At 35.7% G+C, this 18,378-nt stretch overlaps 1 protein-coding gene across 1 annotated transcript in view; it reads left to right on the plus strand.

The window, feature by feature from the left end:
• Positions 1-18,378, plus strand: part of TFAP2D (transcription factor AP-2 delta) — a 51,285-nt gene that overhangs the window by 21,325 nt on the left and 11,582 nt on the right. Inside the window, exons 5-6 of the mRNA XM_082346308.1 lie at positions 8,185-8,326; positions 14,207-14,320. Of these exons, the coding sequence (XP_082202434.1) occupies positions 8,185-8,326; positions 14,207-14,320 (256 nt within the window). The remainder of the gene's footprint in view (positions 1-8,184; positions 8,327-14,206; positions 14,321-18,378) is intronic.

Below are 18,378 nucleotides of genomic sequence, written 5' to 3' on the forward strand. Positions count from 1 at the left end.
TCTCTGGGTGTGTGGAGCTTAGGGCTAATCTCCAAGGACGCACAGCATGGCTGTAGGTCTGAAAGGACCATCATCCCAACATAACTCCTTCACCAGCCATTCCAGACATCACATTTCCACCTCAGTCCCTCCTCTGGGATAAAGGTTTCCAGCTTTCTTCTAAAGCTGTATGTGATATTAAAAGGGTCATACATTGACCCCTTGTTATAATAGTTCTAACTGGTGCTCACTTTAGTCACACGATGACCTGGAAGAGCCTAATCACTAGGGGACCCTGGTGTCCCCTTTTGCACACAAACTCTCTAGCATTGACAATGTCTTCTCGGGGACAGCTTTGCATTTCAGAGCTGCCAGTGGAATTGGACTCAATAAGTAAATGCTAGTGCAGTCTATGTTAGTCAGTCATTTTAAGGTCTTTCTTGGAAAATGGCTTTTTTTTTTTTCAGACTTATAGGTATTATCTGTAAATTTCTTATCCTAAGTCATGGAATAGTTTCTATCGAGAGACCCTGCTTTGATAATTGATCATTAGGTAACAATTTGATATTGTTGTCTAATATCTGAGAACTAATATCTATCAGAATTTTCAATAATTGATCTCAGTATCCTACAATATTATGGATAAATAGACATCATCTCAGAGGAATCTTCTTAAATCATTTGCTTCCTTTCTAATAGTACTCCCCTGACCTGCATCTTATGGTTTCATTCATTTTCAGGGAGAAAGGTGTTTATGTGTAGGGGGTAGAGGAAATAGGCTGTTACACATATGCCCTTGTGTCTGACTGTGTGCTTGTGGTGTGCTTCGATTCCTACTCCTATTCTGGCACAAAAAAACAGATGTATCCAAGCCTGTTTGGCTCAGTCCTGCCTTTGCCCCTTTGATCCAGCATACTACTCACTCCTGCAAATCAAGAAGCTTCCTTAGAAGCACGTCTCTGCATTACTTTCCTAGGTTTTTTCTTTTTTCTACTATTCTCTCTTTCAAAGTTCATGCCAACTAATGTGCTTTTCAAAACTCCGTTTCTGCTTTTTTCTGTTGTTTACATTTGTCAAAATTCGTAGGTATTCTAATAAAATTGTAGACTGTAATTATTCCTAATGATGTCTAACTCCTACTGAATAATAATGAAAGTTTTGGAATTGCTTAGGTTCTAATTTACAACAAATATTTGAGTTTAGATGAAATCTTTCTAAGAACTGAGTCAGAGAGTAGTTTTGCTTTTTAATTAATATAATTTTAAGTAGGTAATTTGTTAGATGGTAAAAATTCAAAAGTTACAAAAGGTATATAGTGAAATGTCTCCTTTTCACTCTATTCCCCATTTAGATCTCCTCCTGGAAGAAACAAATGTTACTGGTTTCTCTATTTCCTTCCAAGGATATATATGTGTATGCATAGTTTTGGTTTTTATTTTTAAAATTATAGCATTCTATACACACTGTTCTACACATTTTTTCACACATTATCTTAGTGTTCTTTTTATTTTCAGTTTTTACAAGTTGTTCATTCTTTTAAACATGCACAGTATTCCGTTGTTTGAGTGCATCATTATTTAACCAGTGACCTACTAAATATCATATGGGTGTTTTTAATCTTTGGCTATTACTAATAGTGCTACAATGAGCAACCTCACACTTACATAAATAATTCTTCAGATATGCAAGTATATCTATTCAATAAATTCCTAAGAATGTGTTGCAGGGTCAAAAGATATTTGCATTTGTAATTTTAAAAGATTATTGGAAGATTTCTCTTTACAGTGGTTGTAAATTTATAATTCTATCAGTGATGGGGGTAAGAAGCATTGATATGCTAGTACTTCCCTATACTCTAGCCCAAGCAGGGTACTATCAATTTTTTGATCTTTGCTAATTTGAGTGGAAAAAAGAAATAGACTACCTCTATTATGAGGGAGGTTGAGTATAGTCTTAGGAGAATTTTATGAGCTTTTTTGTCTGTTCACTTACTTTGTACCAATAGGGTAATTTTTTACATTTTTCTCATTCATTTGTAAGTGCTCATTGTATATAAGGAAAACGGGCTGTGTGCCTCTGATATGAGTTGCAAAGCCTCTCCACCCCTGGCTCTGGTTTGTCTGTTTGCTATTATGAGTTTTTTGTTTGGTTGCTTATTTGTTCAGATCTATGTCATGCAGAACTTTTTTATATTGATATAATCATATTTCTCATATATTTTATTCCATGGCCTTTCATTTGTATTGTAATATTTTGAAAGTCCTTTTTTATCCCAAGATTATAAAATATTTCTCCCATGTTACCTTCTAATTACTTTGTGGATCTATATTTTATGTTTAAATCTTTGATCCATCTGGACTTTTTGTTGTTGTTGGATGTATGCTATAGATCTAATTTTACTTGTTTTTTTTCCCCAGATGGCCAGCCAGTTGTCCCAACACCTTTTATTGATAATCCATTTTCCCCGACTGTTATGAAAAGCAAGTTTCATCTTACACTAAATCTCCTGAAGCAAATATACTTTTTTAATTGACTGATGACTTTGTTCCCCTAACAATGTCTCTCCTTTACCCCACCACATAGCCATTTTTGTTTCTAGAGTGTGTATTATATCAGCCAAATAAGGCAGAACTCAGTATGCAAGAACACAGATACACAGAGGTCTTTACAGTTTAATATTAACTCCATAGTAACTGTTTTCTTTTTTATTGATATAAGCCACAGAATCCTTGTTTTGGAGGAAGGTGTATATTTCAACCCCATATAATGCTTTCCCTTCACCTTAGGACAACCCTGGCTTGAGATGAGGTCAAGAGCTTTCAAAAAATGCAGATGCCCTGGCTCCAGATATTGAATGACGGGGGGTGAAACCCTGGTGTGTGTGTGTGTGTGTGAGTGTGTGTGTGTGTGTGTATGCACACATGCGTGTATACACACATATTAAACAAACTCCCAGGTTATGGGAATAGCAAGGATTGAAAAACACTGTCTTCAAGCATAATCTATTTTATTAAATGGCTCCACTGATACAATGATATACTCAATGGGTTTTTTATATATTTCATTCTTTCTAGCAATTCTCTTTTGCTCTAGTTTTTCACTTATATTCTTTGGAAGCGGTGCCTCGCAAGATTATTGTTATAATTAACCAATAAAATATTTGAAAGCTTTTCCATTTAACAAATGTTTACTAAGTACCTATTATGAATCGGGTGCTGTACTAAGCACAGAGTATGGAATGGGGAACAAAACTACCACTTTGAAGAACAAAGTGTTGGTATTTAAACAAAATCCTCGTTAAATAGGGAAACTACCACATTATAAGGCACTTACCTATAGTGTAGATTATATGATATATAGTGTTACAGAGTGCACTCCTTTTAGAATCGTTCTGGAAGCCTGTAACAGATACATTAAACCTGTCCTTCAGCTCTAGGGTTTACTGAAGCTTGATATTTTTTTTATAACTTTTTTAATATCTTATCCAGATTTGAAAATATTCTCAAATTTGCTATCTAATAGGTGCTTCTCAGAATAATCCCAGAGATAGATTTGAATGTGCTATTTTCCATACATGTAATTAAAATTGAAATCACAGATATGTGACTGGAATTTAACCCATATGAATTGTTGCTTTCATTTAATAATATTGGGTATTACAATAAGAAGTTAAACCTAAATTCTTTCTAAGGCAATGAATTTAGTGACAGTTGGTGAGAATTGTCTAGTGAATAACAGTGTAGAAGTATCCTTTAGTACAAATTAGTTTAAGATATTGATTTGTAGTTGTCTAAAGTACATTTTCTTCTAAAATACAATAATTCTAAAAGGAGAAAAAATCCTTAATGACCGGCTAAAATGTTGAAATTAGGTGTGTTCTTTCTATTTTAAAAATGCATTTAGACCTGCTTCAGGTAAAATAATGTGGGAACCCAGAATCTCAGTAAAATGATCAATCCACTTTCCTTGGAAAACACTTTTTCCATTAACTTTCCATTTCTGGGCTTCAACAGTAATTGCCATAAAAGTGTTCCCTAATATTTACCCTTAGTTTTTTACTTTTTGCTTTTGAGTGTGAAAAATGAATGCCCCGAAAAAGAGCAAATTCTCTTTTTATGCTCTTCCCATATTCTGTAACTTTGCTTGTGTTGGTTTTTTGAGAGAGAGGTCCTCAACATGAGTCATTAACTGCTGCTGTTACTATTGAAAAATGCTTAGTGGTTTCCCCTTTTTTGGAAGGGGGGGTGTCACTACTTGGCATAGAGAGCCTAAAGCCTTGCACTTAGAATATTCTGTCCAAGCTCTCAAACTATCCCCCATGTATCCTACTTCTATAACAGTAATTTTTGGAATGACATGAAATACAATGGACGTATTTGCCAAAGTTACTGTGTTGCTTCAGTGGTGTGAAAAAGCAGGGGTGGGGCGGTACTGGTTTGTCAGGTGGCACAGTGCATTGAAATAAAGGAAGAGCTTAAATACTCTCTGGAAAACAACCACCACGGGGCATCCCACCTTATCGTGCACAGAAATGAGACAACAGCCGCCATGTTTGCTATATGGGATCTAGCCCTTCAGGGATCACTCTGTCACCCCAGGTTATTGCACCTACTTGTTCACGTGGGTACTTTGTCCCCCCACAGAGACAGAGAAGCTCGTAGTTCTTTATTTTCACAAATCAGTCAAATCCCCTAGAGTCTTATTCACATGCTTTTCTGCTCCAAAAATTTCTATTTTTCTTAAACCTGTTGACTCTAAGATATCTGTGGTACAGGATTGAACTGTAGCTTTGTCATTGTTCCTGAATATCATGTGTCTTTTAATTCATGGATCCATTAATTAATTCGTTCTTGGGTCCTCACACACAAAGCTTTTGTGGCATGGTCTACACATTTTAACTACACATCAGAGTGTCTTCACTTGCCACTTCTTTTGATGTAGCATCGCTATACATCCAGTAACAATGTTACGTCGCAAGCAGGAGAAAGCAGTAAACAGAGCTAAGGGAAGGAAGGATCTGGCTGTCAGTGTAAATGTAAATAGCAGCTGTTCCATTCAAACTGTTTTTAAAACTACCACGCGGTGAGAGGTTTGCATAAAATGGGCCAGATCCTCAAGAATCAGGTTTTAACACAAAATTTAAGAGGCATGCTGCCATCCTCCTGTTTGCACTGTTTCACTTCTCCTACTATTGCACAAACAGTAGAGGGGAAAAAAATATATATATATATATATACACACATATATGCATATGTGTGTATGTGTGTGTGTATATATATATATATACATATAAAATAGTCTCTTAAATATATATATATATAAAATAGTCTCTATATATAGAGACTTGTATATATTGTATATATAGAGAGAGACCTGTATATATTGTATATATGTAAAATAATCTAAGTTTTTATTTAAATATCTATTTCTGTGTCAATATTGCAATATGAAGATATATCAGTTTACATAACTCGATTTGCTGTACAAGGATGACATTATGAACAGTGCTATTGGGTTAGGGGCAAAATTCTTCTGAGTCCTAAGGTCACATGAGTTTATCTTCTGGTCAGGTGCTGTAGCCATTCTTTGATGGGTCAAGCTTTAAGACTTTTTACCTCAAATTTGAAATTTATTGAATTACCTCCCTTCTGTCATTTTCTTAGCAAAAGTAACCATCCTACATGGCATTACAATGTCTCTTTAAAAAAAATCTTCGTGCCTTTTCTTCTGCCAAATAAGCACACATTTTCTTTCCTCTTTGGTTAGGGTGATAAACTGCTGGTAATAAGCACTTTAAAAATATTGCTTGTACATTGCAGTTTATCCAAAAATGTGACCCCCCCCCCAATAATTAGCACTACCTAGACTAGTCAATATAGAGACCCTTTTCATCCAGTTTTGTCATCTTTCTGTTTAAAATGGAGGAAAAATGATGTTTTCTACCACAGGAATATAAAAATCTTAACTAAAGACCTGCTGCTGCTTTGAAACAGACTGAGGGGAAAATCATGATTGGATAGTTCACAAAACATTATCTGATCTAATACGTTTACCACATTGTCATATTTTTATATTAAATTGGACTCTTCCAAGGCTTAGAACAGGGCTTCTCACATTTTGTGAATGAAAAAATGTTGTTAAAGACTCAGGGAATGCATGAAAAGGATGAATTACAATGTTCGTGTCTCATGGTAACATAAATAAAAATTAAACACACTTGTATAAACTCGAGTCTAATTTTAATGTGTGGTTAATATTTGTACACACTGAAACTTCAAATCAGGGTGTTAACTAATATCTGCATAGTCACAGTGGAGATTTCCATAGCCTAAATGTGCCTTCCTGTCAAACAAACAAGGGTGAGAACCCCACCTATTAGCTCTGTGGGCATAAATCACATAAATAAACCATCATTAAAGAGCCCTTAGTCTTGTTCCTTCTTCTCCTTAATACATATAAGGGAAACATTATGAGATAGAAGCTTTTAGGGAAAAAGAAAAACAAACAAATATTGAACGTCATTATTTACATTTTTTACAACTAAAAATCCTAAGGGAAAAACATATATCCAAGAAAAATTTAAGGGAAAAACACTCTTAGGATTATATTTTTTCAGCTCTATACTGTCCTAAAATGTTTTCCTGTTTTCCATTGTAGGTAATTTTTTGGTCATTTTTATAAATATGAGTTTCCCAATCTGGAAGATTAATATTTCTTTTTTTTTTAGAGAAAAAATAGTATCTTTACTAAGGAATGTTTCATTGATATTAACTAGCCTATTGTGTATATCTATAAACTTTTCCTCCTTTTCTATAGTAATATTAATCATTTTTACTTCTTACTAATATTAATTCATCGACTACTTTGTTATTCTATGAATATAAAGCAGGATCAAATCCATTACTTTGGCCAGTCACCAAACAAGTGTCATGAGGTTTGGTCATCAAACCTGACAATTTTTTAATTTCTTCATGGCAAAATTTGATTGACTATGTAGCTGTTGGATCACCTCTCCATGAGTACCACCTTCTCCTCTTTTGAACTTGTGTCAAACATTTTATCTCTAACATTTATTTGATACTTGTAATACAATAGCTTGTATTATATATAATATCAATATAATGTCAATGAACATGTGCAGACTATAGATAACGCTTATGTAGATGCAATATAACTTATAAAGTGCTACCAAGGTGTTTCTGGATTTGTTGTTGTTGTGACTATTATCATTGATATGATTGTCATCTTCCTAGAAACAGGGACAATCTTTGGTGCCCTTTTATATCCGCCTTTACTCCTCCCTAGCACTTTGCCTTGAATGAAGTAGGTGCTCAATACATATGTAGTGAGAGCTTGCTTTTTTAAAGTTTTAATGGTCAAGTAAGTATTGGCTTGATTGAGCTTTAAAAATATGGTTGTTTTCCAAACTGGAGTCCATGGCCAAATCTTACCTTGCCAATAAGTCATTTTTACCCCATTTCTTTCAGATTTTGTGAAAGAACAAAAGTTATTTATCATCATACTGTACTTAAGAAGCACTGTAGTTTTTATAAGGTACTGAAGAAGTACTATACATAGTACTAAAAGGTACTGAGGCTCACCATAAAGCCTGATAACGCTAGTACTATAATTAGGCAGTATAATCTCTTTAGCAACATAATGTTATGAAATTGATATAATTCAATTATTTCCCTTTCCAAAATGTTCCAACTTCTTTGAAAAATTATGTGGACCTTTTGCCAGTGTTTTGATAGGTCTCGTGGAAAAGATATCTGAATATTTCGGATACATTGAGAATAGGTTGTAGGTTGGGCAGCAACAAAATGACATGCCCCTAGAGCTTTTCCCCCAAGGCATTCATGTGTAAGATCTCAGACGTCCAGCTGGTCTAATGGTCAGAGCCTCCAGGGGAATCAAAACTCCTAGACTGCGCTTCTGATTTTCCCCCTCAATTTCCCACATACCCCTGCCGGGTAAGTAGCTTCTGTTTCTCCATGTTTCTTAACCCCACCCCACCCCCAAAGCTCCTTTCCCTTGGATTATTTAGAATGAATAGGAAAAATGATCCACATGACCACAGCCAGGAATGAGGCTTGAGGAAAGAGGAGGTGTTCCTCTTGTTGAATTTGGACATTAGTGAGAAACTGACTTTTATTGTCTGCCAACGAAATTAGTGAGAAACTGACTTTTATTGTCTGCCAACAGGGGAGGCGTTACACTTGGCTCGAGATTTTGGCTACACTTGTGAAACAGAGTTTCCAGCCAAAGCAGTAGGAGAACATCTTGCCAGACAACATATGGAACAGAAAGAACAGACAGCAAGAAAAAAGATGATCCTAGCGACCAAGTAAGCAGAATGGGGAAGACTCTGTGTGCGTTCATCCTGTTTTTTTTTTTTTTTTCATTTTCTTTGAATGAGGGAAACAGTCTAGAAAGCACCTGGTCTCTAAGGGGGGTCTCACACACCAGCAGCTAGATGTATTAAACAAGGACTTCCCCAACATTGCACCCATAGCAAGATTTGCAAACTGTATAGTGATGGCGCTACCACTGACACTGACAAAAGTTCTTAGAAAACCTCTTCAGAATAGTAGGAATGCCTAACATGTTTAGGAGATGTAGATTCCAGGCAAATATGCTGGTTGGTTGCTATGCAATTCGGTGTAAGCCAATCACTGTGCCTTAATAAATGAGGAGAAAGATCTTAAAACACTATAAGTACTCGGAGTGTGTGAAAAATTGACGACCCAGATGCATGAGAGGTAACAGAGAGACCTCTGGGATCAAGGATTGGCTTCAGTGCCCCCATTTTTTCTTGTATATAATTAAGCAAATAATCCCTGTACTGCCCCAGCCCCTGTAGTGATAGTGTCAAAAAGAAAAGATAGAATGTGTGAGAAAGCTTCTGAAAATTGTAAAAAGTTCAATTAAAATGTGAATTAAAATAATGAGGGAAATGATGTGGAAAAGGGGAAGCTTTCATAAGATAACTTCAAACTCCCTCAAACTTGAAAGTTCTTTGATAATTAATGAAAGAACTACCATTTACTGTGTGAAAACCCAGCAGAACCTTAAGTACTACTCAAATCACATTCAAATTTTTAGAAGAGGACTTCCCTGGCGGTCCAGTGCATGTTGGGACTCCTCGCTTCCACTGCAGGGGTTGCGGGTTCGATCCCTGGTCGGGGAACTAAGATCCTGCATGCTGTGCTGCATGGACAAAAAAAAAAAAAACTTTAGATGAAAATCTTTCAAGTGGTAGCTAATTCTTGCTCTCTTCTCTTTACTAAAACAAGTTATTGCTACAGATAAACCATGAATAATCTTATTTAATTTCCTAACTCTATATTCAGATTTTAGAACTAATAGTCCCAGGTGGTTAAATTATCATTTATAAGTTAGTTTCTTATTTGGGGAAAACTTTTAAAGAGAAAGTATGTGGTAGATAGTGTTAGAAACATTGCTTCTTAGAAACTGATTTTTTTAAATGACTTTACGATATGTTGGCTAAAATGTAAATGTCTCAGAATGCACAAAACCAAAAATAAATATTTCTCCTTCTACTACATCTAAAGTAACATAGATCTTCTTACAAATTTAAGGTTTTGTATGGGATACCTACCACCCACCAGGCTTGCCCAAGAAACGTAAAGTCCCTTATTTGGGGTTTGTGCTGCTTGTGGCTGTTACTGTTTGGGTTTCAGATATATTTATTCATTGCTCTTCTGAGAGTACTAGATACATTCTCTCATCTTGCCCCAAACAGAAGGGAAATGAAAGGTGGTGGCAAAAGAAGAGAAAAGACAAAACAAGGAGACAAAGGGGAAAAGAATAGCAGAAAGATAGAAGTAAGGCCAAGAGTTAGAGAAAGAACATTATAAGGGATATAACACTTGGATTTTAAATTTTGAGAGGAGCTTTGTGCTAGGGAAGCTGCTGAACACTTGCTACTGGAAAGACCTAAACCTAGATTTTTTGTGCAGTTTATCTCCCTGGGGGGTGGGGGGGCGGGGTGGGGGTGGTCTTCACTTCTACTTTGCTTCTACTTTTTCCCTCTTCCAAACAGTCTTTGACCCAGAGGGGTCTTCATCCGCTGTATTTCAGTTTTTCCAGAAGGAACTGAAAGTACATGTAGTTCGTTAGTTTGTATCCTTAATGTAATCTCAGGAGACTATAACAAGTTGTTACAGATCAGGAGAAATATACAGTGCTAGAAGTTAGGCAGTATCTCCTAGGTGTTCCCAAAGCATATCATTCTAGCTGGTAGGATTTTACAAATTTCCCAACATGCATACCCATGTGATACCTCTGAATGATACTATTATCCCCAAATACGAATTATCCAAGAGAAAACACCTTCATGTTTTCTACCTCAAAATTACTCGGTTGTGGTTTTATCATGCATTTTCTAAGACTTTCATCCCCTGATCCAGAGAAATCCTTCTTGTCTTCCTTCCTCCAGGTTTTCGAACTGTTCACTCCCACCACCCACAGCAAGGCCACCATTAAATTACCAAACATAAGTTCCCATTTTCTTGGGAATTCCCATCACTCTGTTTAAGTGTTCAGGAGTCAGTGCGTTCAAACTGATGTTGAGATTTTGTTTTCACAGAAGTAAATGTTAGAAGAACTTGGGAGAAGTAAGAGAAGTACTTTCATGTTTGTCAAAGTTATATGGAGACATCTATTTTATAGTAGTGGATTCAACTAGGGACTAGTATTGCCCTTTTACATGGGATCTAAGTAATGTATATTATTTTAGGTGATATTTTGAACTTTGATTTCATAAAATATTTCAAGAACATGTAATTCTCTTTGATCCCTTTGCCCATAGCTGGACATTTGCAGACCATTAAATGTCAAGCAAGAATTGAATTCACTAATTCCAATTACCTTATTTTATGTAAGAGTAAATAGGCTATAAACATCTAGAAATTAGGAGACAGACTAAATGTTTTGTTTTTGTGGTTATTTATATCCATTCCATCTTCTTATTAGATCATGTGAAACAAGAATTGAAGAATCGGAGACTATGCAGTCATAGCAAACATACTCAATACAAGTAGTCATCAATATAAGTAGATAAATTAAGGGGTATGTGGGAATAAATGCCTTTCTGCAACATATTAATGGATCCAACATGTGTTCTGAGTAGTTTCTAAATTTTCCAATGGTAAAGCATTGGCTATTTTCGATTAAAATGCTCAGTGTTGAAATTAAGTAATCTACATGGATATTCGTTACATTCTGATCAGTTCACCTTTGTTCACAAGACTGTGACAATTGTATCAAAAAATATATACAAAATTCAAAATTCTTTAGATGAGAGATCCAATTGCTGATCCGCATCTGCACAATGGCTTACATATTTCTTTTTTACCTCTATGAATAACAGATTCTGTTGTATTTAATTATATTGCCGAGTATACAATTGTAAGAAAGGCTCATTGATTAAGTGCCGCTACCCTCCTAATTCCTCTTTATTCCCAGTGCTTTGTTGATTAACCAAATATTTTCGTGCAATAAGATAATTATTTAAGGGGAGGAACAGAAACTGAGTTAGACAGTTTTTGAAATCTAAAAATGTACTGGACAAAACATTTATTTGATTTATGAAAAACACATTTAAACCTCTTCATTGAATTTAGAACTAAATATGATTAACACTTGATCTGCATTAGGGTAAAGCGGAATAGTTAGTGAGTTTTAATTTTTACCATAACATTAATAGTCAAAAGGAGAAACAGAACTTTAAATTCAGACATCAGCTAAAAAATTATATCCTTAAGGACAATGACGTAAGTGATAAAGTTAGAATTTATGATTCATCGAAGATCATCTTGTGTTACATAATTCATAATGTGACATTCTGTTTGGAGAAATAAGGGTATTTCTTACTGTAGCTTCATAAATAAAAATTTAAATAAGAATGAAACTAAGCATAAAAATAATAACTCTGTAACTGTCATAATGTGATGATGATAATTGCCTAAAGGAAATCTACAAAATTGTCATCTGTTTTTAAGTCTGGAGGCTGTCCGAAGTCACTGAGTTAAGCAGAAGAATCAAATATCAAGGTTGAAAATTCTGAAACTTCTCCTGATACAGCTTCATGTGTGGAGTAGTTGAATTGCTTAGCATAAGTTAAATTTTTCCACACTTGCCTTTTCCTCATTTCTTCCTCAACTTTAAGTTTATTGTAACTTGCTCTGTTGTTTAAACAGTAAAGAAGTTGATTTGCCAACTTATAAATTAGTTTATTCAATTATCCGAGAAATTCCCATATAACACACGAACTAAAGCAATATCTTAACCTCCATTTAAATTTTTAATACATTTTAATCTGATAGAAAATTAAGAGACCAGTCTTTCAGCAACTCCAATATTCCTTTGTAATAATGCATCATACTGATGCCCTACCACGTAGTAATTCACATTGCTAGTCTGAAAAATGATAGCAAGAGCCTGTATTTTAAAATTTAGTAAGACATTTTCTAAAAACAAAGATAACAATATATCTAACTCTATTAAATAACATAAAGCACAACAGATAATGATGCCCCACCAAATGTCATCATTTGATGCCAACAAATAACATCAACATTTAATAAGTTGCTACTCGTTAATTAGAAATAGGCAATACACCTGAAAGTCAGCCAACTGAGTCTAACTCAGAACAGAAAAAGTGAGAAGTTCAGATCAAATATTCTCAGTGGAAGTACACACATGCACTGTTAAAACATGCGTTTAGATGCTACATCTGGGACTCAACCAAACATTAGCAGGGGGGGTATGGAGGATCCTGTTTGATTTAGAGCAGGTAAAGACTTATCTGTTTATTTGTTTGTTGTTTGGCTTTTCCTTTCCCTATGACCCTCTTTTACTTTCACCTGTGTTCAAAACGAGTAAGGCAAATTCTGTGAAATGACAATATTTGAACACTGGCATTAAAACTGAGACTAATTGCTTGTAAAAAAAAAGAAAGAAGTCTCAAATGATCTCTAGAAGAATTCAATAAATATGGGGTACCTTATAATAAACAAGGCTCCTCTGATTTTAACTCAATGGTACATTATTTGGGCTTCAAGACATTTTGTCACTTTGTAGTAGTTTTTTGCTTAATGACACAAATGCTTTGGAGAGGACTTAGTGGTTGGGCCCGTGGAGTGACTTTCACTTGTAATAATTTGACCCTTCTGTCCTTGACTTTGGCTCCATAGGTAATTATAGTCAGGGCTACATTATTAACATTTTGTGACTGCCCATTGTAAATCCAGACAAAAAGCCTAATCACTATCGTATTATGCCTTGAATATGGAGTGGTTTCACTTAGTTGATGGATTCTTTTGAGCAATTCCTCGGCAGTCTTTTACTTGACTCTTCAGTTTCTGCATTAATCTAGTGTTTTGTTGTTAAAACACACACACACACACACACAGTTCCTTCATATGTTTCCTTCTTCAGAATTATATCTTTTGGACTATGTATCACAAGGGCTTTACTGTTAGCCAACAATCATGGTAATATGGTAATTAAAACTGAAACCAATGATCAGAAATCATAATCATTTAAATTAAGAAAAGCAGCAGAAAAATGCCCTTGCTGATACTTTTTTGCAAGGAACTATCTTACATGGAGCATAATGTAATCATTTTTGTGAGACAAAATGAGGCTAGTAGACTAAATTTGGGTGATTGTCTACTTCAAATATTAAAAATACAAATTTAAGTCCACAAGAGTCTGAATTATAATGAAATATTGGGGAAAGGAATTTCCCAAAGTCTACTTGAATCATGGCTCTGAAATAAGCCTATAGCTTGATTTAAACTTGTTTACAGACATGATACCCCACCCCCAGAATCACATTTTAATTTTTTTAAAAGGAATTATTAATTGTGATCTTGTTGTATAGATTTTTCCCTTATACTGAGGTTAATCTGTGAATATTCACCTAAAAATGAACATTGGTTTTGTCAATGTCATGGACTGTTACTCACTTGAAAGGTTTCATGATCATCTTGAGAGCATGACCAACTTGAGAGCATAGTTGCTATTGTAACTCATTGTAACCTCATCTGTATGTTGTAGATGGAACTTCAGAGGTTGCTTTATGATATTTATCTAGTCCTCTTTTAAAAGAGAAAACAAGCCTTTGGAAAAATATCATGGGATGAAATTAAAGCCCCGTTTCAAGAGTTCAACTTTAATTTTGAATCTTTTATTTTAGACAAATTTGTAAAGAATTTCAAGACCTCTTGAGCCAAGATAGATCACCGCTGGGATCCTCCAGACCCACTCCAATTCTAGACCTTGACATCCAGAGACACTTAACACATTTCAGGTAAGACTGGTTTTTCAGTTTGTTCAGACTCTCTTTTAAATTGTTAAAACCGTCTTTATTAACCCAGACATGTTTGTAGTCCTATCACAGTTCCATTTAGAGATAAAACATATATTTATATGGTGACTGCCTGAATTTTTTGAAATTCCAAGCACCTAAGATCAAATTGTAAAAATAACTAAAGCATGAAGCACTTTAGATCAGAAAATGTATAAACCTGGCTTCATAGTGGAATTTCCCTTAGAGCTTTTTAAAAGTCTTGAGGCCAAAAAAAAAAAAAGCCAAAAAAAGAAGACACAAGGGAATTCCCTGGCTGTCCAGTGGTTAGGACTCTGTGCTTTCACTGACGAGGGCACAGGTTCGATCCCTGGTTGGGGAACTAAGATCCTGCAAGCTGCATGGCGTTGCCAAAAAAAAAAAATCTTGAGGCCTGAAGTACACTTTTAAAGATCTGATTCAATAGTTCAAGTCTAGGATTGGACTCAGGCATCTGTATAATTTACAAAATCTGAAGTTGATTCTGATAATTAGACAGCTTTAAGAACCACAGTCCTAGGATATTCCTAGACTATTAGCTTCTTTTCCCTGGGAAGAAAACCATTTCTAATTCATTTTTAAAGTGACATTGAGAATTATGTAAAGTTCTGTCTTATACTGTAATGAATTAAAGAGATTCTACATCTATTATCCTGATAATAATCTGGGTAACAATGTGTTAGCATGGAAGGTGTCTCTTTCATAATTTCCTACTGACGGTGGTAACTTTAATTTGATAGAAGCATCAGCTCAAGAGAAAAATGTGTTAGAAAGGAAACATATCACATCTGACGTTGAAAACAGTCCATTAGCAGAGTCTGATTTTCCATTGTTTTTGCTGAGTGCTGGCTGGGAAAGAAGTAAGGAGAGAGTGTGACTGGATAAGCGTAGAGACAACTCTAATTAGTAGCATCAACTTGTGCTACTATTTTATTTCGTCAGAATCTCCTTCCCAGTTCATACCACTTGAGTTCCATCTTCCAGGGTGGCTGATTTGGTACCTGGAGAACCATGGCTTACTTTCAGCAGATTGAATATGTCTAGGTAGAGCTAGGGAATGATCTGGCCTTGTAAAGCCCAGACAACTACTTCCAGTTTTCTGTGGTAGCTGACATATCAGGGTGCTCTGGGAAACTGTGGGGAGAGTAGTGACCCTTCTCGTGATTGACTCACAGCCTGGAAAGCTGCTTGTTTCTATGAAAATGACAGGAGGCAGGTTTATCCGTTATTTATAATTTACTGAGTACCATCCAAAGTGTATATCGCTTTAGAGAACAGAGCAGACACCACGGCGTCTACTGGAAAGGGGAAGACGATTGATTGAAATCTGCGGAAGTCCCCACAGACACAGTTCCCCAGAATGGTGATGGCAATTAGACCAAGGTGGCGTGGGGCTTCATGGACAGAACAGACTTAGCTCAGATAAAACCAGAGCCCTAATTTCCTGAAATGTTAGGAATTCCCTTCTTTGAGATCTCAAGAAATCTTAATAACTTTGCCCTTCTTTGTGTCTTATGTTCTCATAATATCCTTGAATCTAAAGTCAAGCAAAAGCACGTTGAACAACATAAATAAGGGGAGGAAGCTAGACAATTTTTAATGCTCAGTTCAGAGAAAACAACCTGTTGGAAAATTGAGGATGTTTTCTGTCTCAACACCCACCTTGGGAGCCTGATATTTTACTGTTTCTTGTATTTTACTGTGCTAATGGCAGGTGGTGCAAAGATGGCTAAAGGATTGTCCCATCTTTAAGTACTTCCGAAGTGGAAGACAGTTACATACAAAGACTTAAAATATAACACAGAGAGTTTATAAGAGTGTTAAGTAGAGTGCAGGTAATTACCTGGGATAATTGGGAAAGGATTTCCTCCTTTTTTTTTTTTTACTGTAAATATTTTTTTATTGAAGTATAGTTGATTTACGATACTGTGTCAGTTTCAGGTGTACAGCACAGTGATTCAGTTTTACATACATATGTATCTTTTTTTTTCAGATTCTTTTCCCTTATAGATTATTGCAAAATATTGAGTATAGTTCCCTGTGTTATACAGTAGGTCCTTGTAGGATTTCCTCTGTCTATCCACAGTACTTAGCACATAGTATGTGTCCAAAATATATATGTTACTAAATGTAGAATACGATACTAACTCTGTTATGTCTTGGATATATTCTCCTCTGGTTCATTCCCAGGGCCTTGGTGTTTTAATTGGACCATGGGCTGGGGAAGTGAAATGTTCAATGTGCTTAAATTCTTCTATTTGAGTCACAAAGTATACTGACATCACATCTTCTTAGAAATAGACCCTCCTACAACTCCCATAACACTTTGGAAATAAGAAATGCATAGGCTGTCCCAGATGTCTGTGTTTGCTGGTGATTAAATTTTCATCATTGATTCTCAGTGTTGGAAGACCCCTTAAGTTTCCCACTCTCCTCCAACATTTGGATCTTCCTTCCAATATCCCTGTCAAGTTGTCACCCATCCCAGGCTCGATAACTTCCAATGATAGGCTGCTCTTTTCGTGCCTCGGCATCCCTTCTATCTCTGACAACTCTATTAGAAATGCCTTCCCTCCGTTGAGGCAAGATCTGTCTCCCTAACGTCCCACTCCTTGGGGGTCCCTGTAGAGTCAGTTTAATCCTGTTTCCCTCCCAGTTTCTAGAGGTAGCGCTCATGTCTCTTTGAATTTTCTCTTCCTGGGCTATTCATCCCCCTTCTCTTTGTGTTCTACATATGACATGCATTCCAGTCAACTCAACTAGAATCTTCTGAGTGCTATGTGCTTGGCAACACACTGAAGATAGGATGTGTGTCTCTACTTAAATGTGAGCACGTCTTCTCCAAGGAGCCTAAGATGTGTATAGTTTTTGGTTTTTGTTTTTATTTTTTCATTTTCTCGGGATGGGAAAATGGTGGGGAAGGTAATCAGGAGTGGATGATTTTATTAATCTTGTGAAAGCATTTTTAGTGTCAGAAGAGAAATAAAGAAATTTCAATTAAATCTCTAATCCCAAAAGAAAACATCATAAAATAAATTACATGACTAGGCTTAGAGAATTATTGACTCCTTCAGGATGTTCTGCCAGTTCAAGGGGACTTCGAAGACCATTTTATTTAAGAATGTTGGAAATAATAGGCCTGAACTGTGAAGGAAAAAAAATCCTATGTTTTCCAAACTTAAGCTCCTTTATGTAAGGCTGAAATTGAACTTTAAAACTTTAACCTAGACTCCAAAAGTGCACTTACATTCTCAACTGCAAAGAAAAACAAACCTGTAAGTGGTCTTATTCACTACTTAAATAAAAAAGGACAGCCTGTATTTACATGAGAGAAAAAAACCTCTTTCCCTTGAACTAAAACTTTCAATAGAAAAAAATGTAGACTATAAAATAAAACAGGCAACAGTTTTCACTTCCTTAGCAGATAAGTGGAACCATGATGCCCTTCTTGCATGAATCTACATTAAATTACTTACCTTTATTTAACGTTAAGTGGGAAATTAAAGTGTAAATCAGTTGCCAGTATTTATTGTACTTCACAAAGCGCGTGGCCCCAAACCAAATGCTGCAGGAGATATGAACATAAAAACATCTACTGCAGGTCATTTGATGACATTTTAATGGATTTTTAGGTTCAGCACATAGGAGACTAGTAATTCGAACAAGAGAAACCAGAGGCAGCTGTTTCTAATAAAAATTTGCAAACATTGTCCCCTAAAAATTACATGTGAATAATTTGGTAAATTTGTATTTAAATAATTTCTATCTTTGTTGATCTGTGGGTTGGGGGAGAGACAGCACGAAATCATGGGAAATACTCAGAATGGATGTCAGGGCGTCTAGCTCAATCTCCTCTCGGTTTCCAGCTGGAAGTGTGGATTTAGAGAAGACATTTACCAGTCTGGCCTCTGCAGGTTCATCTGTAAATTGACAACAGTTAAGCTGGATGATCTTGAAGGCTCCTTCTAAGCTTCTTTATTCCATTCTCCATTTACTGCTCAATCAATCATTTATGCTGTGTT

The sequence above is a fragment of the Balaenoptera borealis genome (assembly GCF_965194805.1).
Source record: "Balaenoptera borealis genome assembly, chromosome: 12".
In the NCBI taxonomy this organism is placed as follows: Eukaryota; Metazoa; Chordata; class Mammalia; order Artiodactyla; family Balaenopteridae; genus Balaenoptera; species Balaenoptera borealis.